At 48.9% G+C, this 25423-nt stretch overlaps 1 protein-coding gene across 2 annotated transcripts in view; it reads right to left on the bottom strand.

Moving 5' to 3' along the window:
* The window catches only part of EPHB1 (EPH receptor B1), a 419068-nt gene that overhangs the window by 66214 nt on the left and 327431 nt on the right, over positions 1–25423 (bottom strand). For both annotated transcript variants that reach the window (XM_059162673.1, XM_059162675.1), the window contains exons 6-10: positions 24847–24971; positions 17586–17748; positions 13637–13745; positions 12746–12810; positions 247–369 (exon numbers count right to left, since the gene is read on the bottom strand). In XM_059162673.1, the coding sequence (XP_059018656.1) occupies positions 247–369; positions 12746–12810; positions 13637–13745; positions 17586–17748; positions 24847–24971 (585 nt within the window). The remainder of the gene's footprint in view (positions 1–246; positions 370–12745; positions 12811–13636; positions 13746–17585; positions 17749–24846; positions 24972–25423) is intronic.

Below are 25423 nucleotides of genomic sequence, written 5' to 3'. Positions count from 1 at the left end.
TGAGTTTTTTGAAACTGCAGCTGACTTCTCCGCAACACCAGTCAAGCTTGGCCACCGTGATCAAGACCCCCCCAAAGATCCCTAGACACACGTTGCAGATGAGTCAGACTCATCTTCTAGGAGAAAGATGTTAGAAGCTCCTTCTCAGTGGGATGACTTTTTATGCTGAAAGAGAACACCTAGGACATTGGGAAGAAGATGCTTGGATACCAAGAGAACAGAAATGAGGGGAGGGGAGAGCCATACCTGCTCCGATGACCTCTTCGATTTTCACAAAAGATACATCAATCTCCTTGGCAAACTCCCGGACAGCTTCGTTGGGGTCCTCGTAAGTGAAGGGGTCAATGTAGATCTTCATCCCTGGGGAGCCTTATTAGAGGAGATAAGCAGGGTTAACATCCCAAAGAGGATATGGTGGTAAGTCCTGGCTGCTGTCCCCAGCAGCAAGGGTATGGCCGGGCAGGTTCCCCCCTAGACAGACTGCCTCTCTGTGCCTGGCCAGGCCTTCCCATCTCCCTTCCCTATGGGCCACACTAGCTTGGTTCTCTGTCCTCTACTTCTCCTCCATATTTTCTTCTCTTTTTGAGCTCTTGATGAAATGTGGAGCAGATTACTTATAAGTGACAGATTGGGACCAGTTCCCACACTGAGCACTCACAGAAGGCAAAGAAACTGATTGATGCCAACCAAACGCATTAGCAGAAAAGTGGTGGTAAAATGGTAGGGTAGATATCAATATTTATCAACTTGACAACTTCTCTGAGTGGAGGCCACCGCTAAGGTTATAACTGACGGCTGTGGCCGAGGCTGCAAGAGGGAGAAGGAGGGATTAAAACAAAAGAGAGAGAAGGAGAAATTGCTATTAGAAAAACCTCAAGTTAGAAGTGTCAAGATAGAACACCAGAAGAGAAAACATGAAGAGAAAAGCTTAGAAAATGCTGATAGAGAAAAGAGCAAAGTCTACAGAGGAAAAAAAATGAGGTGGAATGAAAGAAAAATGGTAATGAACGCCCATGCCCTCAGACGCCCTGAAGTATGAAAAATGAATAAAATGGTGAATGAGAAATACAAAAAGGAATATAGACTTTGTCACTGATGTTTACAGTGGCAAGATAAATAGGTGTGCATGGGGACAAGAGAATTGTCACTGCAGAAAAAACACATTCAGAAAGCGGAGAAGAGGGGGGCAAAAAAAGAAACGAAAGCCAAGAAACAAATGGATTCACTCACAATGTAATTCTCAACATGTCTGATGTGTCATTAGGCAAAAACTAGACACTGTTCACTTGGTGGTGGTGTGGTGGGCAGGAGAGGACTTTGAAAGCGGAACTACATGGTCTAGCCTGGCATCCTTGTGAAGGGGAGGCGGTTTGCCTGCCCTCTGCAGCTGTCTGGTAGGTGGAAGAGTCAGGTCAGCAGAGTAGGCAGAAAGGCACAGGTGCCGAGCGCCCCTGGTCGGGACCCAAGTCTGAGGCAGTCCCCCAGGTTCCCTGAGCACCATCTGCCCATCCCCACTGCACCTCATCTAGCTGACTCCCAGCCCTATATGCAGAGGCTAGTTCTGAGATTTTTCATCCAAAAAACTCTGAGGACTCTATAGCTCCCCCAAGTTTGTGTTGCTTTGGTCATCCTTCAGGTAAGGATTCGAAGTGCTAGAGCAAGTCCAGAGGGAGAAGAAAGATACAGCAAAGAAGTGAAGGGGGATTTTTTTTTTTTTTTAAGTCAGAGAGAGCCAGGTGCTCTGCCCAGAAGAACGACTCTTTCTGAAAGATGGTTCATTCCAAGTCATTAAATAAAATCACTCCTAGCATGCTAGGCTGCTTGCTTCAAGTTGGTCAAGACCATGGTAGAATGCTCCTTGGGAACCTGGGAATGACAACATTGACTATGGCATCTGTCAACTGAGATTTGGATAAAGCAGTCAGAGAGATCCCCACCTTTATGTGGAATGTTCTAATCTGTGGGGAATGTGGTGGGAGGGGAAAGAGTGAGAGAGAGAGAGGCAGGTGTTCTCCTTTGCTAACAGTGGACTAGGAGGAAAGTAGGGATGGGGTTCATCTCATTCTCATTTGGAATGAAGAACAACTGAAGAGCACGAACCATTGAAACCAGACTGAAGTGTCTAATGAAAGCAGATAAGCACCAGGCAGCCAAACTTGGGGTTCCACCAGAAGCAACCCCTGGGACAAGTTTCTGAGAGCCCAGTGGCTTATGTGAAAGATGCTCCAACAGCAGTCGGGGCAGGTGGTGGGGAAGTAAGATCAGGCAAGGCAGTCAGCCTAGAAAAAGTGTGTTTTCAAGCCACTTCCTCCCAAAGCAGGCTGAAGCCCCCAGAGAAGTTGGAGGAGCTGGTGTGGGTGACTACATGCTCCAGGGCTGGCCCACCCTGGACGGAGGGAGCTGTGCTGTTACCGCCTAGGTTCCCATCAGCCTTCGGGGATGGCCGATCAGCCGCCATGCAGGTAAGCAGGGAGAGAGCTTTTTGGGGAAGAAACAGATGCAGCAGGTGGAAGGTGGCCAGCATGAGCTGAAGGGGTGAGGGCAGGAGGTAAGGCAACCACAGACCCACTCAAAATGCCAAGCAGACAGCAGGTCAGTGTCACAACCTGTGACTTTGCCCAAGTTCTGTGCTGTGCAGAGATGAGAGGAGGGTGAGAGCCAGATGCTGGGGCTGTTAGGCGAGGACAGGATCCCAAAGCCTCTTATTAGCCTGGCATAATGCAGCAAAGCCCCACCCTTCTCTCAGAACAGGTCTCTCTTCCGCTGGTGGCAAAGCTGGCACCTCCCTCCCACGGTGACTCTGATATTACAGAACATATTGCCAGTGACATACCCAGCCAAGCGCCTGATGTACACAGGGAGGGCTTGCACATAGACGTACTCATGGTGATTATCAGTAAACGGTTCTAGGAAGTGTTTGGGGAGGTAGGAAGAGGAAGCAAGGTGAGGTGGTCAGTGGAGGATGTCAGACACTTAGAGTTTATTAGTTACCTTAAAAATAACTACCTTGTTATTTTAGATCAAGGGCTTTTAAACGATGTATGCTAAGCTGTCCTACAGGAACTCTTCCGCAAAGTCTAATTAAACAATCTAGAATGTGTGGTAATGAATGGTTTGCAAGCACAGACACATATAAGGATGAAGGAGAAAGGATTCTGAGTTAATGAGCTTTACGGATATTAGCCCCCATCCATTCTGGGAAGGACCTGTTCCCAGAGGACAACAGCTCATCTGATGGGGCTGGCATTCTTCCAGGCCAGGAACAGGCCACCAAGTGCACCAAGATGTTAGCAAGTCCACACTTCAATGATGGGTGCAGTTTACTAACACGGAGAGGTTTGCTACTTTGCTGGCTTACAGAAATGGGGGTGGGGGAGCAATGTCACAGCTGATTTAGGTTGGGGCTCCTGACTGTCAGTAAAGCCCTTCCCAAGCAGCTGAGGGGGCCACACGGAGGAGCCTAGGAGGAGAGATGCAAAGTGCCTGTGAAATTCCACATCTGGGCGACGGTAAAAATCAGGACTTGTTTTCCCGGAAACTGAAGACACCATTGTCACACTGAGGAAGGTAAGCTGAAATCAGAGGTCTACCAAATGGCTGAGACGTGGGCACTTTTCCCTGATGAAGATCTGAGAGGGCTGCCCTAGTGGAGGGTCCTGGCCTGACTCCGGCTGGGGACAGAGATCCAGCTCTCGAAATCGGGAGAGTGATGTGACCAAGCAAGTGCCCATCACGGCTTCCTGGCATCTACCTCATCCTGGAATAACACAGCTCTCCAGACCTCTCTCCTGCATTACCGCTAGGCTTTCTCAAGTCCCTGAAGATGATGAGAAAAAAAAAAAAAAAGGCACAAAAAAAAGAAAAAAAAGCCTTTAGCTAGGCAGAACAGGTCATTTGTCTTTTGGCTCATTTTGTGTTTCTGCATAAATCCTGCATCAGCCTGTTCCTGCTCCCACTTGCCAGTGAGCAGTTTTTAATTATCAGGAAAATGGTATTTAGTGCAATGAATCACCAGACAGTGAACAAGGAATTCAAGTCAGCTGCGGAGTCAGGCACAGCCAAACATTTGGAGACCAGGCTCAGAAATTGTTCTCAGATTATGAGTGTTGGGGAAATATTATCAGTAGTAGTAATAACAATATCAGATGCAATACAGCTCATAAGATAAGGCATTTTATAATGCTCCGGACGGTGTTTCACATTATTATTGTTGTTAATATTGTATATTTATACTATTTTACAGTTATCGACTTTTTTTCCTTATGTCTAACATACGTTACATACCTTTGGCACAAAGACAGTGTGTATGGATCTAAACTTCTGATTGCTAGTGCCTTGAGAGACAGAAAAATTCTTCATTTTTATGCTCTTCTAATTCACTAATTTCTATTTAAAAAGGTGATTTGTAGGTATGTTTGTTCTTTGAGCTCAAAACCCACCTATGCTATGGCTAGGGGTGCAGCCTGGACTGCCTCCAGCTTTAAAAGATCATAGTCTGAGGAAATTGGCCAAATCTTACCCATCAACCCCTGCTTTAGGCATAGAAGTCTGGGGACAAATGATTTAGCCACTATCCAGAGCCTTCTTGTGTGGTACAGAGCACTCCTGGAAGGAGAAGAAACTCCTGGCCGTTGTTAGTGACCCTACATCACTCCATAAGGGGGCATTCAAAAATGAAGCAGCGGGGACAAATGCTGGGGATGCTGGCAGATATGTGGGGTGTATCTAAAATGTCAGTTAGACCCACTTGCAAGTGTCAGGGTCTCAGGGCTGAGCAGAAGCAGGCTGGGAAAGGGCCATAGGAGTGGCCATAGTGGGTGACATAGGAGTACTGAGAGCTGAAGAAGAAGATGGAGTGCTCCTCTTCAGCCCTCTTGTGCACTCAGAAAGGACAAAATCAGTGCCACAGATATCTTGGGGGTTCCATGGAGAGCAGACAGCCTGGGAGGCTTCAAGAGTGCCAGGAACAACCTGATGCCCCTCTGTAGGCTGAGGATTCCTAGAACCCTACAGTATGGCTCCAGAGAGGTAGTGACTTGGCTTATCCTCAGTCACTGATAACTTGTGTCCCAGCAGGTTTGATGGAGCCATGGGAAAGAGCAAAGGGTGCTTCCTCAGATCCCATTCTGGATCCAAGGCAGACTTTGTCACCTTTGCGACTCACCTAAACATAGTCCAGATATCTAAGCACAAGAGGGAAGCAGTTTAGGGATCAACACATAAAATCTGGTCCCTGAGAGGGACTTCATCCAATGCTCGGCCGCGGTACATTGATTACCCCCTCATTAGCCTCAACGTCGACAGGATGCTGTTCTAGGGATTATGGGAGCTATAGAAAAAGCAGAGCTCATGAGGTTCTTCTGACGATGAAGTCCGGCAGTACTGGGGAGTAGTGCCGGAGAGTCTAGAATCAGGAGCCCACACCAGGCCATGAGCTATAAATGCAGCAGAAACCAGAGAAGACAGAGGGCCGTGGATGCCAGTGTTCCAGGTCACTATTCTAGAAGGACATGTCCCACGGTCATGCACTGCGGAGGAAGAAGCCTGGAGCATCTCGGGCAAAGCCAGAGAGAAGCCCACCATGGCATGAATGAGGAGAACGTGGCCAGCTTCAGTGTGGCAGAAGGGGGGACCGAGCAGGCAAAGCACTTACGGACCAGCACGGGAGGGCCTTGACCGCGAAACCAAAGGCATTAAGATCAATGCCATCGGACACACAGAGCTGACAACTCTTCCATCTGCAAGGAAGGGATGCACTGAGCACAAGGCATTGGGGAATGCCTTTGACCGGCAGGCTGCTGCGTTCACCTGGATGCTGGGGGAAGGGGCTGGAGGCAGACAAAACAGCCTGTGGGGTTGTTGTAGTCGTTAAAGCACAAGATACAGGGTTTTCCACCAGAGTGCTGCAGTAAGGACAAATGAAGAGGCAAGAGAAATTTCAAAGGGAGGATTGGTAGCACTTGCTAAGCATTTAAAGATGGGGGATTAAAGAGGGACAAGAAGCAGCCAAATCAATGCCAAGATGTGTGGAATAAAGTGGCACTGTTCACCACATAAGGGACTTTGGGCCAGAAACCCCATTGTCAGGGAAGTCTGCACGTGTGCTTTTGCTCTTTGAACCTGCAGATGAAATACGTGAGTGCCCGGAAGTCTGTCATAATGCTCAGAAAGGAAACAGAGCCAGAAGTCTAAATCTGGAGTTACCGATTGAGGAGGAACACGGGTGGTGGTTGAAGCTGTTGATGTGATGGGCAGTTTCTTGGAATAAACCTACCAGGAAAGCTTGGTGGGAACTAGACACAGTCTGTTCCGCCTGCTTCTGAGGGCCAAGAAGAGTGCAATAGGTAGTTGGGGTTTTTTGTTTGTTTTGTTTTGTTTTTGTTTCCAGGAAGGAGCAGAGTTCTTGGGTGCCCAGCCAGGATTTGGGGAAGAATCCAAGAGAGGAGCCCCAAGGGAGGCAAAGGGCCTCAGTGGAAAAGCAGGGATCTGAGGAGGATCTTCCTCCCTCCTTGTATTTGGAAGTTTCACCCATTTTAGTTTGTTCTTAAAACCACAGTAATTGCCTCAGACGAGTCTCCAGGAGAAGGAAAGCGGGCCACAGGCTACTTGCTATTGCACAAAGTACTTCAGGAAACAGAGTGTAACCTCTCCCTGCTTCTTGGCATCAATGACCAGCATAGACAGGTCTTTCCAGGCAAGGCCCGCTGGTTCTAAGCCATTGAAGTCTTGGGAACCCAAAGGCAACAACCAAGGCATTGCTCATAAATTTCCTTGACATTTAATAAGCACCCACTGAAAATCCTGCCACTTTTTGCCCCTGGGGCCCTTTCCTCTACTCCTCGTAGGCCCTCATTTACTCATAACCAGTTACCAACGTTCCTGTTACCCCCAGAAGAGGTAGCCAAAGTATCCTCTTTATCCAAAGTAGTCTGCCTCCTCCTCCAACAGGCTCCCCCTGACCTTTACCCCGGTGCCCAAGGTGATTTCCAGCGGGCTGGCTGCTGGTCCTCTATAGTTTTGAAATACATCTACCACCCAGAGTCAGGAAGGATGGGCGTGGAATCTTGGCGAAGATGTGTTTCTGGGTCTAATCTAGGCCAGTCTCCAACCTAGAGCAGCAGTCGGCAATCTAGCCTGCCCTTGAATGCTTCCAGGAACAGAGAGCTTACCTCCCCACAAAGCAGCCTGTCTCTGAGTTGGATAGCTCCAGTTGTGGTGGGGGTGCTCCCTACTGAATCAAACCTCTGCCTACTCTGATCTTTCCCTCGATGGTTCTATATAACTTCATGAAGGATGACAACATTTTCTCCTTTCCTTTGCCATAAAGGTATCATGCTTGATCCCTGCCCATGTTTCTCCAGCACCGAATGGGTGTTTCCAAGTCTCTAAGGTAAGAGATCAGAACTTGCCACCTTCCACGTGCAGGATGCCTGGACAAAAATACTCTTCTCGTAATGGAGATCACTGTAGATGTACTCTTACTAGCACAGAGGATAGTGTGTCTGTGTATCGCCTCCTCTGACCTGGGGGACCACAGAGTCAGACAGACCTGAGTTTAAAACCTTGTTTTGCAATGAATTCCAAGATTCTGGACAGGATACCTGTCCTCTCTGAGGTTGTTTTTTCACATGCAAAATCTACTTCATGGGACAGTTATGAGGCTTAAATGAGTTAACAGAAGTAAAGTGTTTAACACAGTAAGTACTCAAAACTGGATATTATTTTTACTATTATTTTACATCAATAACAGTGCTTGGCTCTTCACTTGGCTCTATATCACTCATATTAAACATGTGGTAAATTAAATACCTACACATTTTCACACAAACGAATAGCAAGTCAGGTCTCCTCATTTCTGTGTTGCTTTATTTTTGTTTTAACCTAAACATTAGATTCTAGATTTATCCCTCTAACATATCATCTTGCAGATTTCAAATTAGCATTCAAAGCTGTTGGATAGTTCTGAATTCTGATTGTTTTATACAGTGTTAGTTATGCTCTCCAACTGTTACCTACAAGCTTGATGAGCATCCCTCGGCTTGCTTGCACCTGACTCATGAATTTAAAAAACAATCAAATGAACAAGAGTTTGAATTGGACAAGGACTAGAATAAAGCTAGTGACTTCCTACCTGGCTGACAGAATCACTAACCCACTTTCTTTGGGTCTGAACACAAGCTCCGTACTCATTTTACACTGCTTTCCCATAGGAGATCATCATATATTCTTGCCAAAATAAAAACTCACTACATCTGCAATTCCTCTTGAAATCACTAAATGTATAACTCTAGTAAATGAGACGAGGTCCCCATTCTTTTTTCTTACTGATCATCTGTGTTTCCTCAGGATCACCAAATTCAGGTTGTAAATGCCCAGGACCCACATGCTTTGGTCTCTACAAGCATTTTGCAGGGATCAAGCTCACACTCCTGTTCTGTCATCTCAGTACTCTGTCCTCTTGCCCGAGGTGGAAATTAGAGCTTTCACTAGTCCCTGGTCACATACCCTGTTTGGTTTTGCTTTTCTCGAGGCTTGACAACAGCTCTGTGATTATTAGCTACAATTGCCTGCAACCCGGAGATGGTTGTATTAGAGTTCCTTCCTGAAAGGCAAGGGCTTTCCAAACTCTTTCCTTCCCAAACTCTTTCCTTTCTCTCCCCCTGCCCCTCCCCAGTTCAGCCAACTCAGAAATCAGGGAGGCACCAGCTGCTATTGGGTGTGTAGTTGTACAACCTCCATAAATACCAGTAGTATTTCCCAAATGCAGAATCCACTGGAAATTTTCTAAGACAGATTCCCTGGCCTACTATTCACTGGTCATCCTGTTCAGGCAGTTTTTAGGCTGCCGGCAAGCACCTTCTGATATCTGGTTCCCCGAAATCATGAGAATACACAACCATCCGCCTGCCTCTCCTTGGACACTGGAAAAGCACGGTCCCACCCACCCTTGAACATGAACCACAGGCTTCTAGGCTCTTCAGCCAAGCATCCAACACCGCATCCAACAGATTCTCTTCCCAACTTGCCTTCCCTCTAATCTCTCTCTCACCCAAATCCAGCCTCCCGTTGACACGCTTATTCACGTGCTGCAGGCTCAGAGGAGGGCCATGAACCGGTGTCCGAGACAGCACACTGCTCTCAAAGTGAACAGCTCTACCATGTCTGGACGGGCTAGAAAAGGTATTCCATCTTCAAAGGTTCCTGTTATTTCTCCTTCAGCCTTTGCATCAGCTTGAAAGGAGGGCCTGGGAGGGCAGGGACCACTGGCCTCTAAGGCACCCTGTGCCCTGCCTAAGGGAAAGAGGGGCGGGACTCTGATGAATGCAGTCGGGAAGCTGTTGTAGGTTTGCTGTCATTCCCTGGGCAGGAGGTCCTCAGAACTGCAGCTGCTAGCCACACCTCACCACGAGGGGCATGCATGTGGGCGGTCCAGGTAGAGTCTGTAATCCACAGGCTCACATGTGGATTAGACATAATTGACCTTTCCGCCTCCTACAGTGGGACCAGAGGAGGGGGAACCAACAAACTACCAGCCAGGTAGTTAGTCCTCCTAGGACTAGGGTTAGTCCCCACTCGGTTCTCACCTGCTGCTGATTGCCGGGCAGACTGAGCTTCTGCCACATGGAGAGAGCATGGGCTCCATAGCCAGACTTAGTGTGCCATCAACCTCTGCCGCCTAGGAGCTGTGTGACCAGGGTAAGTCACTTAACCTTCCTGCATTAGTGCCTGCCTCCCAAGGTGTTGTCAGGGTGGGATGAGTCGAAGGGAGCTTCCAGAACAAAGATCCCACCTTGAGGCACAAAATAGGCTTTTCTGTGGCTAAATATTCCTACTCCTTCCCCATCCTGGGCCAGACATGTCCTCCGTCTGAGTTGGGAGTTTTCTCCTCTGTTCCAAGTGTGTTGAGCTTGACCCCAGCTCAACAGCCTTTCAGCTGTGATTCTCCAACAGTAAGAGCCTGGATCAGAGCGAGGGATGTGCACAGCAGAAAAAGCACGAATGCAGTTCAAGGCACGCAACTGTGAGTTTAGGGAAGCAGGTGGCAAGGAGGAGCCAGGGTTAGGGGACAAGATAAAAAGAACAGTCATGAACAGGGGCAAGGACGCTTACAAAAGGTGAGCGGAATGGAAAAGAAGACAGCCTTCTAAGGCAGCCACGGGAGCAAACTCTGGCTCTGCCCGGGTCAGCAACCACGCAGCTCATCACAGGGGGTGCCATGGGCTCAGCCCCGCTTGCTGGCCGCAGCAGGCACCATTACTGCAGACAGAGGACTGGTTTCTCTGTGCATCCTAACGACTAGGGAGGCCTCCTTCTGTTGGCCTCAGAGGTCACAGAGTCCCCCCAGAGGGGCTCCGGCTGTTGTGGAAGCATACCTCTGTGCATATGGCAGGCCTAGCCCACCCCTCCAGAGCAGGAGAATGGCCAGATTTCAGGTTGAAGTGGCCCAATGGGCACCAAGCTGCACTTGGACTCCATGCCTGGGGACTCTCTGTATACCCTGCCCAAAGAGTGACAAGGCTTAGCTTGCTTGTCTATTACAAAGGGGAGCTCCTTCTTAGGGTACCCCATTCTCACCCTAGGTCATCTCTAGGCTCCAAAATGGCATTCCTCCTCTTGAACCCGATGTGGCATCCTCCACAATCAGGTGGACACGGCCATCTCTAAATGTGACATCAAAAGAGCTCAGAGGATGCCAAATTGGAACTGGACTTCACAGTGGCTCTTAGTATGGCCAGAAGTTAGCCCAGAGCAGGGGGTGGTTGGGAGTGATGTCAGAATCCCGAGGCAGAGGTGGGGAAGCAGGCAGATAGGCAGATAGAGAAAGGCCTTCAGGTAATTCTTTTTTTTTTTTTTTTTTAAGATTCATTCATTTGACAGACAGAGATCACAAGCAGGCAGAGAGGCAAGCAGAGAGAGAGAGGCAGAGAGAGAGAGGAGGAAGCAGGCTCCCCGCCGAGCAGAGAGCCCGACGCGGGGCTCGATCCCAAGACCCTGGGATCATGACCCGAGCCGAGCCGAAAGCAGAGGCCTCAACCCACTGAGCCACCCAGGCGCCCCCCTTCAGGTAATTCTGATGCTCAGTAGGGGGAGGGGTGTGGAACCCTCCCTTGAGAATCAGAGATGGTCCAAGTCTGTGTTATTCAGCTGAGGAAGCTAAGGCCTTGGCTGGAAGGGCAAATGCACATGTTAAAATAGGTAAACGCATCTGTAGATTTTGCAGTGAGGCTCAGAGTCAGGATGTAGGAAAAGATTGAGAACACAGCCCTGGGAAACCAGTTACAACTGGTTAAAATGAAGGACAGAGTGGCCAGGACAGGGAAAGAAGGAAGGTAGATGGGATTCGGAGTGTTGCAGGAACTTTTCTGGTAATCTTAGACGGGGGCCCCTTCTCCTAGTCCCGCACTGTTTGTGCTGCTGCTTGGTCCCCTGTGGGAGAGTTTCAACACCCCAGAGCCTCCAGGGAGCCCCCACCTCCCTCCCAGTAACAAGTGCCTGGGAACAGCAGCCAGCCCCCGGGGCTCCGTCCTCTACAGACCCATGGCCGTTTCTTGGTCTTGGATTGAAAGCCTCCCAGAGAGCAAAGCCGATTTTCCAGAATAGCCTTTGTACCGCCCCAGCTGGCACTGGCTCCTCTGAGGTGGGGCTGCTGGGTGATGGTCCCAGCCTCACCTTCCTGCCTTGTTGAACCCTTGGAGAAGGGAAGAGTGTGGTCTGGGAGAAATTTTACCCTTGAGCCCGTATTTGCTCCAGGAGCTGCCCACGAAAAGCAGGCTGAGGGTGCGTGTGTGTGTGTGTGTGTGTGTGTGTGTGTGTCCACGAGGTCTGTCTTCCATGCTCACTGCTGAGCGAACAGGAAGAAAGGATGGGGGGTGGGGCATTTCACTGAGCAGGGAGGAGTTTAGGTGAAACGCAGCTTCCAGAAGGAGCCTGTGACAGAGCACAGTGCAAAGGGCTGGCATGGATTTCTGGGGGCATCAATGATCCCCATCATCGGGGAATTCAAAGGGAGTTATTTAGAATGAGAACATGGCCTGGGGAGCTAAGTTTTCTGGAAGTGGGGAGGTGGCCCAGCTGACCTAGGGGGACCTTGTTCAGATCCTGCAATGTTGTAATGACACAGATAAAAGAATCATTTTGACATAGGACTTTATACTGTACATTGGTGACAAGGAATTTTAGTTAGAAAAATATTACACATAGTTTTAAAAAGAGAGAGAGATGGGTAGGATAATGAGTGAGAAAAACTTTTAAAGGTACTGCTTAAAAGAAAACACTTGGGAGATACCCCAACACGCTGGCCTCTTGGGCTCTGCTATCTTTTTAATTCCCTGCATTCATGTTCTCTGGCTTATCTGTGAATTTGGCTAACACATTCCCCAGCCGCTCAATTGGATAAGATAAGGCAGAAGATGTTAATGGAGAACCCTCCATCCTTTCCCACTGAGTCTGATTTCAGGATTCATTGACTTGCTAAACCCAATCTTCTCCCTGCATTCTATGTCCTATATGGGCTTATCAAGGTGGAAGATAATCTACCCAATGGGCACCCAATGAGTGCCCGCCATGGGCAGACAGCAAAAGGGGTGGGCAGTTTGTGGCTCCGGGGAACCTGCAGAGAGAGGCGTCTGCTGGGGCTCTGGGGGCTGGAAGGGGTTCTGCGGTTGGGACCAGCAAGTCTGGCTATAGGGAGCAGTCCAAGCGCTCACCTCCTGTACCCTGCGGTGGGTATGTTCTTTCTACTCACCTCGGCCGGTGCTATAATGCTGGAGCTTATCGCTGTACACAGCCTCTTTGCTGTAAGCCCGTTTCCTGCGGAGGCAAGCAAGAGGAGCTCTTTCAGCTGATGCCCAGGCTCGCTGCCCTGCTCCGGTATCCGCCCAGCTCCCCTGCCCCTGTGGGAGGCTCACTCAGGCGTCTCCCGGGGTTGGGAGCGGGAGCTCTCTCACTTGAACATTTAGCTCCCATCCTGTTTCCTGGCCTGACCACCACCGTGAGCACTCGGATCAGCTTTCCAGTCAAGGTCTTTCAGAGGCCAGGCGGGGCTGTGGGTCCCCCATCAGTCGGGGGCAGACATGCTGAGGACAGCCATCAGCTCGCGGGAACAGCTCCGGGGAAGCCAGCTCCACCGCTTTCTGCAGCAGCTGAATCTGGGCTAAGCCCTGAAGGCAGGAGCAACTGTATGAAAAATTCACAAGGCATCAGGGCCCGCCCTTCCGCAGAGCTCAGAGTTCCCATTTTCCTCCATGGCTCCCCTCTTGCCCGCCTGCCTTGTGCCCTCTGCCGGGGGCCTCCGCTCTCTAACCAGAGGATGGGCTGCCGAGCGGGGTGCGATGCTCAGGTGGGTCAAATGTAATTTGGGAACTGTCACTCTGACACGCAGGGGGAGTGAAAGGACCTTGGAAGACAGATGCTGTTGACTCACAGCCTCGCCCAGCTCTTCGGCACAGAGCAAACACATAATCTGGCGGATTCTAGGCTGCCCACGGAGTAAGACGGAGGGATGACCATGAGATGGACAGCATGTCTGCAGACCGTTAGGCCCCGTCCGGTCTGTGTGGCCCAGGAGGGGCCTGCATGTGGCAAGGGGCCTCCTGGATCCGAGGCGAGCTGGCGGGCATGGAAGCGGAAGGCCTACCTGCTGCAGACGATGGAGATGGCCACCAGTGACACTACGAACACCACCCCGGCGGCCGCTGAGCCAGCAATCAAGGGCAGCTGCTCCCTCAGCTCGGACTTGTAGTCATCTAGGGGAGAAAGAGGCATTTAAGTCCTTCCCACATGCCCTTCCCATACCACTGGGACTCAGCACAGGACACCAAAGACTTGATAAATAGACAGCTGCATGTACATGTAGAGTACAGCTTCTCTGCTTCAGAGCCAGAAGCCCAATGGAAGCAAAGAGTGATCTCCAATCACAAACAGGTAATAACAACTAAAACCAAATGACAGCCACCAAAAAAAATGAAACAGCAGCGACAGAGAGAAGCTGAGAACTAAATGCTGATGACATCTGTCCCCACAGCAGAGGTGACACCAGTCCACATCCCTTCATCTGGAAGGTCTCTCCAAGACTGGTCAGTCACACTAAGAGGAAGACTGAAAAACCCCTGCAGGAGTATCTCTAAAACAAAAAGGTGTTGAAACGCAGCAGAGCGCACAGACTCATGGAGCAGATTATTTCCAGAATATCTGCGGCCAGGCAGCCCTGCACCAGGTGCAAAGGAACGGCCAGAAATGACCCAGCACTCCACAGTTCCCATTCAAGAACAGAATCAAGGCCTCTGCCAAGGTCAGAACCATGCTGTATGACGCAGGGGGAAGGGAAGTCCCTGAGTCACAGAGGTCGACAGAGCTCGCTTTCCTGCATGAAAGCCCTATGCTCTTGCACAAAATCTTTAGTCCCTCTGACCACAGACACTTTTCTGCTAACAAACAAACAAACAAACAAACATTAAAATGATCAAATTATGTGAGGCATATTTCACATCTACATTATCACAGGTGCCCCCAATACTAATACTTTTTGCCCTAATCTGTACAGGCTGGTACAATAATAATTGTGGTCATTCTTTCACCTGGTGCTCAGGACGGAGGCACATGGAGATCAATATTGTATGTTCTATTACAATGAGGGTTGCCAGATACACTAAACAAAAACACAGACCCACCATTTAAATCTGAATTTCAGATACACGATGAATAATGTTGTAGTCTAAGTATGCCCCAAACATTGTGCGGGAGATACTCGGACCTAAATATTGTTGACTCTTTGTCTGAAATTCTAATTTATTTGGCCATCCTATATTTTACCCGGCAACCCTAACGGCAGCAGTTCTCTTGAAGCAAAGCTCCCTGTGCCCTGCATCAGAATCACCTGAGCCCGATGATTAAATATGATTATTTCTGGGCCTCTCCTCAGATCTGCTGAATCAGAACCTCTGAGTGGAGAACAGGACATCTCCATATGTACCAAATACTCCAGGCGCTTCTCAGAGTTTAAGAACCACTCTTCAACACCGTGGGTGGAGAAAGCCTTCCAAAGACAAGGATGTGGTTCTTGAGGCCAACCACTCCATAGACAACAATTTTAAAGACTGAGGGTAGAGTCAATTTTCCTCAGCTGAGAGCGTTCTGGAACATATATGTTTAACAAAAAATAATTTGGCACCAAAAAAAAAAAAAAAAGGAAATTCAAGGAATCACAGTGAAGAGTCCATAATAAACATCTTTATAACTTAAAAACTTCATAAAGCAATGTGACCTTCAGTCTTTAAAACTGATTTCTAAAGAATGAGAAGCTTCAAGAACCAACATCCTTATCTGTAGAAGGGTCTTCTTCCGCTCAAGGAATTGAAGAATGACTCTCAAACACCAGGGAGCCTAAGAATCTCCTGGACTGTTTGATAAACATGCAAATACCATACTTTATGAGTGGGTTTAAAAAAAAAAAAAAAAAAAGACAGCTAAGCCAAAAGTAGGCACACTGTTGCTAACAGCAGCCCAGGGCCATGATGTCTTCGCCGGCATGTGGTGGTCCCCTGCCCCCCAAAGTGTGGTCTTTGAACCTGGGCAGAATCCCATGGGTCCTCCCTGCTCCAACGACCCTACCATTGATCACCCTTCAGACTCACCTTCGTGCTGAAGACAGGGCCTGAAGCCTCCGTGAACTTAATTACTACCGATGTGTGAACCTCAGTCATTAAGATAAATATTCCTGAATTTGGCCACTTACCAAAACTCTCTTACATCTAGCCCCTCTTGGGTTTATAAAACTTAACTGCCAAATGTAAAAGGAATAGTCTTCTTGGGAGAAATTTGTTACTTCTTGATTTGTCTAGCAGAACTGCCAAGGGCTCAGAGCATTCTGAGTTTTGGGCTTTTAACCCTGTGTACTTCCTGATGCCAAAGTACCCATAAATCGAGATGGTAAGTGAGGTGCAAAGAGAGGACAGAGTCCTTCGGGAACAGGAGACGACGGCCTGTGCTCTTTTCACACCGGCAGCGTCACTCATCTGAGCAAACTGACTGGCCTTTCCACCCCATCTCACCATCCTCAAATTATGAGTGAAGAGTCCCCTAATAAAAAACACCCTCAAAACGGGTTGCAAAGACCAAACCTATAGGAGCCAGCTCACGTGAAAGCTCATGTGAAAGCAGCCGGGTACAAATCACTGGGAAGGCGCAGGCCCGCCACAGGGGCAGCCCCCGCCCAGCTGGGGTGCAGAGCCCTCATGCTACAAGGCCCACCAGATATTGGCTTCTTTATAATTTTTCCCAAGAATAAGCACACTATGGTTCTCATGTGAAATAATCTGATCTTTAAAATATTTCTGTTGGGGGCGCCTGGGTGGCTCAGTGGGTTAAGCCTCTGCCTTCGGCTCAGGTCATGGTCCCAGGGTCCTGGGATCTAGCCCCACATTGGGCTCTCTGCTGAGCAGGGAGCCTGCTTCCCCCTCTCTCTCTCTCTGCCTGCCTCCCAGCCTACTTGTGATCTCTGTCTGTTAAATTGAAAAAAAAATAAAAAATAAAAAAATATTTCTGTTGGATTTTTAAATTATTAAAAATTATAATGGGAGTAAATTTAAAAAAAAAAAACAAAAAACCTTAAGTCCTATCACGTGCCTAGTCTGAGAATTGCTGGCCTAAAGTAAAATGTTCTGGAAGGGCAGACTATTTTGTACACAGTGTAAGTAATACATAAAAAATGAAAGGCTTTCAGTTGAAGAGGGTGAGGATAGACTGATATTTGGAAAACTATCAGGCAACAGCTCATAAACGAATAAATAAAATAGATAGATAGTAAGTAGATAAATAAAAGCACACACCATGGTAAATGGCTGGTGAAGGGAGTGAGTGAGCCCAAGAAGGTAGCCAGCCCATGCTCAGAGCTCAGGCTTCAGGGAAATCAGATTTCCATGACCGTTCAAAAGGGTGATCTCAGAAGACTGGGACAGATAGTTATAATAGGGAACTAACAAAGCCCAAAGGTGGAAGTATTTTGGGGGACAGACTTTCTGGCCTTGGGGATGGTTGGGAAGACAGTGTCTGTTATCTCTGGTGACACAGAACCTACTGGAGTCCCATCTGAAGCTGCTTCAGATAAGCTGAGCTGCTGGGTACAAGGGACTGCTGGGTTCCCATTCTTGCCCCTTCCTGGGCACCTTAGCAATTAGGCTCGGGTGCTCGCTTCGGCAGCACATATACTAAAAATAGCAATTAGGCTTGGCTCCCAGTGCCCCAGAAGAGGAGATGAAGTGGGAGTGAGGATAAAATAGAGGAGGCACCAGGCCCTGAGCACATGGCCCCCAAGATTCGTGTGGGGGCCTATGACCTTCTGCTCATGGAGCAAAGACCCTTCGAAGGCCAACTCCTGAGATGCCAGCAGAGAAACAAGCCAGACTTCAGGCAGATGCCCTGCCTTGTGAATCACGAAAGTGTGCACGGCCCCTCCAGAGGCAAGGGAGCGGTACCAGAATGCAGTGACAGGTTGGTACTGGGGCTGCAAGGCAGCCTCTCAGTGCTCCCCCTGACTCCCCCTACCCCCAAGTGCTGGCCCTGTACTAGTTCACTGGCCCGCCTCTTACCATCCGTCAGCGTCTGGAAGCACATCTTGCCGCTGAACTTGCCGTAGCCGGCCACTGTGCGGGCTCGCACTTGGACCACGTATACCATGCCGGGCCGTAGGCCGTCAATCCTTGCCGTATTGGTCTGACTCCTGGCCATTGAGGAGTTAAACTCATTGTGCTCCTGAAATAATTAGCAAGAACAGTTTGTAGCCGGCTCCTGAGAGCCCCATCCCCCGCTGCTCTGCCCTGGAGCTCCCAGGCCCCATGAGTGGGATGCTGCCAGCAGCCACAGGCCCTCCCTCTGAATGGGGGACAGTCTGGCCTGGACTAAGGGCATGAAGAATCAGCTGTGTTTCATGTCGGGGGGGGGGGGGGGGTTGCTCTCCAAAGGAAATCTCTGAGCAAACGGCTGGGCTCTCCAGGCCTGGCTGGGGGACTCACTGTCATTCTCTGCTCCTTTCCCTGCCAGGGTTCATGGACAGAATAACAGAACACATGCAGCTTTGCAAAACCCTGTGGTGTCTCAGGTCAGTAGAAGCAAACTGGACAACATCTGCCCTTTTTCTTGCTCCTACTGAGGCCTCGTCTTTTCTCTCCTCACTCAAAATCTCCCGGTTGGTCACTCCTCACCGTGGCTGTTCTAGACCACCCTTTAAGCCCCCACAAGTCCTAGTCCTTAGCTGAGTGACTTGGCGTCCACTCTGCAACAGAGCCCGAGGCCATTCTGGATAGTCCCTGCTACCCGCAGAGACTTTGCTTCTGCTTCTCACCCTTCCGACTCCTCTACCTATCGGGATCCCCTTCTAGGGTGCTTCCTCTTTGCTGCGGATCTTATGGAATCTTTCATTTCTGCCTACACGTTTGTAGCCTCCCATTTCTTCTGCTACTCTCGCCCCACCAAATCCCAACTTCTTTTCTAAAAAAAGATCTCTGACCTTCCCTAAAACTATGACCTAATAAAAACAAAATTCCTAAATCTACGTTGACAGGCCTGTCATGAGGAAGCAATTCTAATCTCACATCCCCCAAATTGCTACTTTGCTGTCCCTCCAGGAACCACACCCCCAGACCCACGGCCTTTGCTTAGGCTGTTTTCCCTGTCTGAAATGCCTCTCTCCAGTGCTCCGTGGCATGCTGCTGGTTCCCAGTACCCACACTTCTAAGGCCTCCTCTTCCAGGAAGGCTTTCCATGGGCTGTTTTCATTGCTTCTCTTTATCGTTATATCCTACTCTCAGCTCCCTCGTAGATACCAGCCTGGCCTCTGGTCGTTTCCATGTGCACATCCTAGAGATTGCGGGTTATCTCCAAGTGTGCAGGAACAAAGGTTTCGAATCTGGGCCTGCCCCTGTTTGCACCATCAATCTTGGAACAGAATGGGGAGCATTGGTGAAACTGAAGAGCTTGGGTCACGGAGAGGAAAGCTCCCAAGCCCTGTGTGCACATCTGGGGCTCCCTGATGAGTTCTCGGCACAACGGTTCGAGAGGCATGGCGACAAATGCAGGGAAAGCTGATGGTAAGAGGTGCGTAAGCTATATGCTCAGACAAGCCACAGACGTTTGGGAAATTGACCCAGGACAAAAGAATATAGTGTGATGATTTTTTTAAAATGCCATTGTTTTAAAAATATAAAGACGAGGGTGACCTCATGTGTATTCACTCAATCTTTGGGCCAGGTAGCTGCATTCATGACACACTACCATGTGCGGGGAACTACACACAGGCTGCGGAGACCGAGGCACGGCTCCTTTCCTTGGGGCAAATGAGCAGATGCTGACAGTAGTAGTGACGGAGTGACTTGGCAGAAGGCGGCTTGGGGAACTTTGGGGGAACAGCAGAGGGTCACCCATCAGGCTATAAGGAGGCTGACAGCGATCTGGCAGAAAGAAGGCCGTCCTCTACAGAAGGAATAGCATCCAGAGCTCTGGTCATTACTATCTCAACACACTGGAGATCTGTGACCCGAAGTTACAAAAAGCACCTTACCACCTTGCAAATTAGAATAAAATACCATCGTTACAAAATCCAGGTAGCAGGCAGCTGTCTGGATTCTCTGGTTTTGCTGGAATCTGTGGAATTAGACGCCGCTTGATAGAATCAAAACACTGACCAGTCCACTCTTTTCCTGAAAACTGCTTCTTGGTGTATTTGTCTTAGGATTGTGAGGACAAAAACATTACCCCATAATCACTTTATAGCCCACACATTCTTCAAGAAGTTCAGTGATTAAAATGAGTCGTTGTCCTTGTTCCCTCCAACACCATTAATCAACCTTAGACAAATGAGTGAGAGTGAAGAGCACGGTTGCTTGCCTTTTTACTTTTATTTTTTAATATGGTGTCATGATTGATTTTGTAAGCATGTACGAGGAGGAGACTAGCTGTTGAGGGCACAGACCATGGCGCCCGTCCCCGACACGCAGGACAGGGCTGACGCCAAACTGCCAGAGTGCTCAAGGATTCTGTGCTAAATGAATGAATAAACACCATACTTCACACCGGTTATTGGGATCCATCGATCGAGCACAAGATATTGCCAAGATCTGAAAGGGCTTCTAGGAGAAAATGATCCAAAAATATGAAGGGCAGAAAGTCCCAAGGCCTCACCCAACCCATTCCAGCCCAGACAGTTATTATGAAGAGCAAGTAAACGTCTGAACGCTTAATCACGGAGACAGCTGAGAGCAGGTGTGGCTGCCCCTCCCATGGTTTGCCTACAAGCGCTGACACCAGGAGTGAAAAGTGCTACAAGACAGTAAACAAGAGAGAATGATGAATGGGAGCATATTAAAATGGGAAGGAGATGAGCATGGAGAGGCTCTGGGAGTGTCATCAGCTCGACGGCATCTGAGCTCTCTATTAATGAGCTGTTGGAGGAGGCCAAAGCCTCATTGATTCTATTCATAGAGTTGAAATGGAGAGGTGTGCCAAGCACAGATCGAGAGGGTGGCGTGAGGTAGGAGACCCAGGGAGGGTTTTCAGGGCTTGGAACACTATGGTCCATGGCCAGCTCCTGGTTTTTATAAATAAAGTTTTATTGGAACCCAGCCGTGTCTGCCTTCTGATCTATTGTGTACGGCTGTTTTTCTTCTATGAAGGCAAGTTGAGTAGTCGGGACAGAGACTGTGTGGCCACCAACTTAAATATTTCTTCTCTGGTCCTTTACGCAAAAACTCTGCTGACTCCTGGCTTAGTAGAAGCTGCACAGAATGGAGGCATAGTGGTTTTGTTTCTTTGGATTGAACCCAGGATGTCTACCAGACTGAGTTCTCCTGTGTTTGCATCTTCTAAGACAGAATTCACTGGCCTCGTGGGGCATGGAGGCAGATCATTCTGCTTAGAAGTATCTGCATTTAAAATGAAGATGCGCTCTCATATTTCAGAGGCCACGTTCATTTTGAGATCCTCGGCATCAGCAGAATTATTTTCCAGTTCAACACTGAGCTCAGAAGTTTGCGCCACCGGAATATAATAAGAACGTCCATAGTTCTGGTTCTTTGTGGTGGTGGGCAAGTCATTGGACCTTCCTGGGATTTAGTGCCATCATCTATAAATTGGTTATACCTGGCTTGCAAGCATCTTTCTTTTATTTCTTTTAGGGCTCAGAGTTCATGGATCTGTGTATATCTGGCACATAATAGGTCCTCAATGTATGGTGAATTGTGATCACTGTGGTTATTTCAAAATACCCTCGTAGGACAGTGTCTTTTTCTTTCTTTGCATTAGAAATGGTCTAGGCAATGGAACAGATCTTACAGTCCAGCACTTTGTAAGTGAAGTCTAGAGTTCCATAGAAACATACTGAACAGTAACCAATGCTTGGCCAAAGAATCTTCCGCATTCCCAAGGAAAGCATTGCATCCTCTGGAGTGAGGACTATAATACGCTTCACTGAGGTGTGGAAGGTGCCTCAGGCATGGAGCTGCTGTGCCCGTGTGTCTGTTAATGATTAGTATAAATTACTGAGAAGTAGGGACGTGGTCTGAAATGGGAGACTAAGCTTCCTTCATAGCATCAGAAGTTGAAGTTAATTACAGTGTTTCAAAAGAGGAAGTGTGCATGTAAAGGGAAAAGTAGCTGAGGAGCTGGGGTGTGGGCTGGGGAGTGAGGAGCCCCAGGACCCAAGCAGGCACCTGTCACAAAGCCCACCTCCATCCTGGGGTGGATGCCCTTGGCCGGTGGACAAGGTGGAGGGCAGGTGGCTCCCATGTATTCAGCCCCTCTCCAGCCCCGCCACTTGTCACACCTGGCTCTAGGCTCACTTCCTACCTGTGTGTTTGACAGCAAGTTTTGTTTTGCTTTGAACTTCTTTGTGCAGTGGTTCCTTTCCCCGTAACAATGATACAAATATTTACCACACTGGGTAGTGAGGAGAAAAGTAGGTAATGTTTACAAAGCTTCTGGTACCAGATAGGGGCAGACTAGGGAGAAATTCCTGTGATTTTTCTGAGATGATCTTCTAAGGCTCCAGTTCAAGTGTGTGTGGGAAGTCGGCCGTTGGCATCTTGTTGGTGATTCTGACATTGCATCATATATTGGTCACACGAGATTCCCTACTGAACTCTTAGGTCGACTTTGATGATGAAATGAGACTGTGTGGACAATTGGTCCAAACAGATTGGTCCAAAATCTTGTGGAAACCCAACATGTACTTTAGTAAATGATAGAAGATACCTAGCAAACGAGGGCCCCAAGTTCAAAGCTGCTTACGAATCCAGATGGTTTAGATTACCCCCGATTCACTGAATTATCTGAATCTACTGTCTAGAAACCCTGATGTTCTCTAAATGGAACAGAATGCTCCCTAATTCTCACCTTGCTCATAGGTTCTGCTGAAAGGGCCAAAGGGCGTATCTCCTTACAGACTAGATTAGAGATCCATCTGGCTCTCCACTTTTGGGGACGTAAACTGCTCCCATTTTATGGATGTGAAAACTGTGACCTAGTGTGTCTTAGTAATTGAAGCATGGCTGCATGGCTGGTTAGCTACGGAGGGCACCGGAAACTAGGGTCCTGTTTCCCAAGGCAGTCATGTTCCATTGTTCAACACAACCTCCATGCCAGAGGGCTGCCGGTCTCCATCCCTGATTGTCTTCCGATTTCCACTGTCCCCTGGGTGATTCTGCCAGCCTTGGGGCTTTCATACCGTTTATGTGCTGACACATAAATTCCAGATGGATTTTCCCAAGCTGGTCCTCTCTCCTGGACTGAAAACATGGACCTCTAGCTTCCTGCTCCCCTCTCAGAGGTGTTTTAGACATCGAGCTAAGTTTCTGTCCCTTCCTTTACCTCAATCATGCTCTACCACAGCAAGTCCCCTTTTAGGTAAATGATCAAGGACATCTTCCTATCAGGCCGGGCACAAACCTTCCCAAGTCTGAACTCCAACCTGCTAGAAATCCAGCTGCTCTGTCTTTGGTTTCTGTATCTGAAATTTACTGTTTCCCCGGTCCTCTCTTCCCATCCCGGTGGATCCTGTTTCCCCGGTCCTCTCTTCCCATCCCGGTGGATCCTGTTTCCCCGGTCCTCTCTTCCCATCCCGGTGGATCCTGTTTCCCCGGTCCTCTCTTCCCATCCCGGTGGATCCTGTTTCCCCGGTCCTCTCTTCCCATCCCGGTGGATCCTGTTTCCCCGGTCCTCTCTTCCCATCCCGGTGGATCCTGTTTCCCCGGTCCTCTCTTCCCATCCCGGTGGATCCTGTTTCCCCGGTCCTCTCTTCCCATCCCGGTGGATCCTGTTTCCCCGGTCCTCTCTTCCCATCCCGGTGGATCCTGTTTCCCCGGTCCTCTCTTCCCATCCCGGTGGATCCTGTTTCCCCGGTCCTCTCTTCCCATCCCGGTGGATCCTGTTTCCCCGGTCCTCTCTTCCCATCGCGGTGGATCCTGTTTCCCCGGTCCTCTCTTCCCATTCCTCGTTCCACCCCATCATCCTTGTTCTGGCTGATTGTGATCTAGCAGGTTGGTTTTTAATGGGATGGCTGAATGATCCTCTTAAAATAGAAGTCAGATTTTGTCTGTCCTCAGCCCCTAACCCTGCTACAGAGTCCATCTCAGCGGGAGAGCTGAAGTTCTAAGGTCCCACATGGTCACCTCCTTTGGCTATCTCGCTGACCTGTCTGCTACTTTCCCATCGCTTGTACCACTCCAGTCATGCTGGTCTTCTTCCTGCTCCTAGAGTCACTAGTCATGACCTTGCCTCAGGGCCTTTGCATAGGCATCTGCCCCTCTCTCCCCCATTTCACAATAACCTCACCTCTTTCAAGTCTTTACCTGAAACCTACCTGCTCTAAAAGGCCTCCCTTTACCATTCTATTTAATTCTACAACCTGCTCCTCCCCCAATCCTGACCCTCTTGATCACATTTGCGGTTCTCTGCTTTTTCTATTTTCCTTTGCATGGCTCATTTTCTAACATACCCTATGGTATCCTTATTTATTGTGTTCATTTTCTGTCTCCTTCCATCAGAACGTAAGCCCCAGGAGGGCAGGAATCTTTGTTTAGATCATCAATATATCACAAATGGTACATGCCAAATAGCAGGCACTCGATAAATGCTTGCAGAACAAGGAAATAAATCTGGTGTTTTCAGAAACAGTGTGTTGGGTCAGTGTTTTCCTGGGATTTTGCAAATGGTACAGTTTAACATGGTGCCTCCCCCACAGAGACCAAGGGGGCCTGCTCCACAGGGCACCATTTCCCTCCTCTTGGCAGTGTGTACCCTGCTGTGGGTCCCAGGAACAGCTGCTAAAGAACAGTCAGTAGATAACACAGAAATTTCTATTTCTAATAATTTCTAGCTCATCCTTTTACATTTCCGTTTACATGTTTTAATCTCTATAAATATACTAGCACGGCGTTACAAGCATTTATAAATAAACAAACTTATATCGGAAGAACACGGTCCAACACTTTGGAAAACACTGGTCTGCAAAATTACAAAATCTTGGGAAGTTTCGGGGACACGTGGCAGTGTTGTGGCATCTGTGTCAGTACAGCAAACACACGCCTGGGAAAATGGAGTTAGTTCTGGCCCTACCAGCCCACTGAGCCATTTAGATAGTAGGGTAGACTGCAGCCATTTAGACAACAGAAGATTCTCTCCTGAGAGAATGGCACGGACAGTGTCTAGACTTTGGGGAGTTTTGCCAAGGAAGACCCAACAAACCCTCCCAAGGAGCTTCTGGCTTCCATCAGCAGAATCCTCCTTCCCTCAGGACTTCCTCTAGCCTGCCCACCTGTGCCCTACGAGGACCACCCTCCACTGAATGGCAGCAGGCCTCACCTTCTCATAGTACCGGATCTCATAGTCCAGGATGATGCCGTTGGGCTGCTCTGGCTGTGGCCATGACAAGGTGATGCTCCTCATGGTGGCACTGACTTGGTGCATGATGGGAACAGTGGAAGGGGCTGTGGAGAGAGGAGAAGACAGGGCAGGTGAACAGACCCTCAGTTAGATGACAAGTGTGGTCTTTCAGAGATAAATGAGGAAAGAAGTATCTCTGGGTTCGAACCTCCCCTTTCTTTCTCACCAGCTGAGCTCCCTGTGGGTTTTGCCTAACAGAGTACGGATAACAAAGGAGAGAAAAGGTGATACTTTAGGACTGGGAGCATACATGGGGGCGGGGCTGGAACGGGCACAGTATTTTTTGTGCAGGGAGGAGAAAGGCTTGACCCAAAGGAGATGGCTAGAGGAATCCCATGAAAACAGTGTGGCCTGGGGAAGCTGGAGCCATTTAGGGAGGGGGCTGAAAACCAGGGCAATTCTAGGCTTCCGACAGTGGGACAAGAGGGACAAGGGAGTTTCTGAACAGAAGGTGGAGAAGGAATCTTAATTTCCTGTTAATGGGAAGAGCTATTGT

Source organism: Mustela lutreola, chromosome 2 (genome assembly GCF_030435805.1).
Source record: "Mustela lutreola isolate mMusLut2 chromosome 2, mMusLut2.pri, whole genome shotgun sequence".
Taxonomy (NCBI): domain Eukaryota; kingdom Metazoa; phylum Chordata; class Mammalia; order Carnivora; family Mustelidae; genus Mustela; species Mustela lutreola.
Note: the sequence above shows the minus strand (reverse complement) of the source record. Positions and strands in the feature narration are given on the sequence as shown.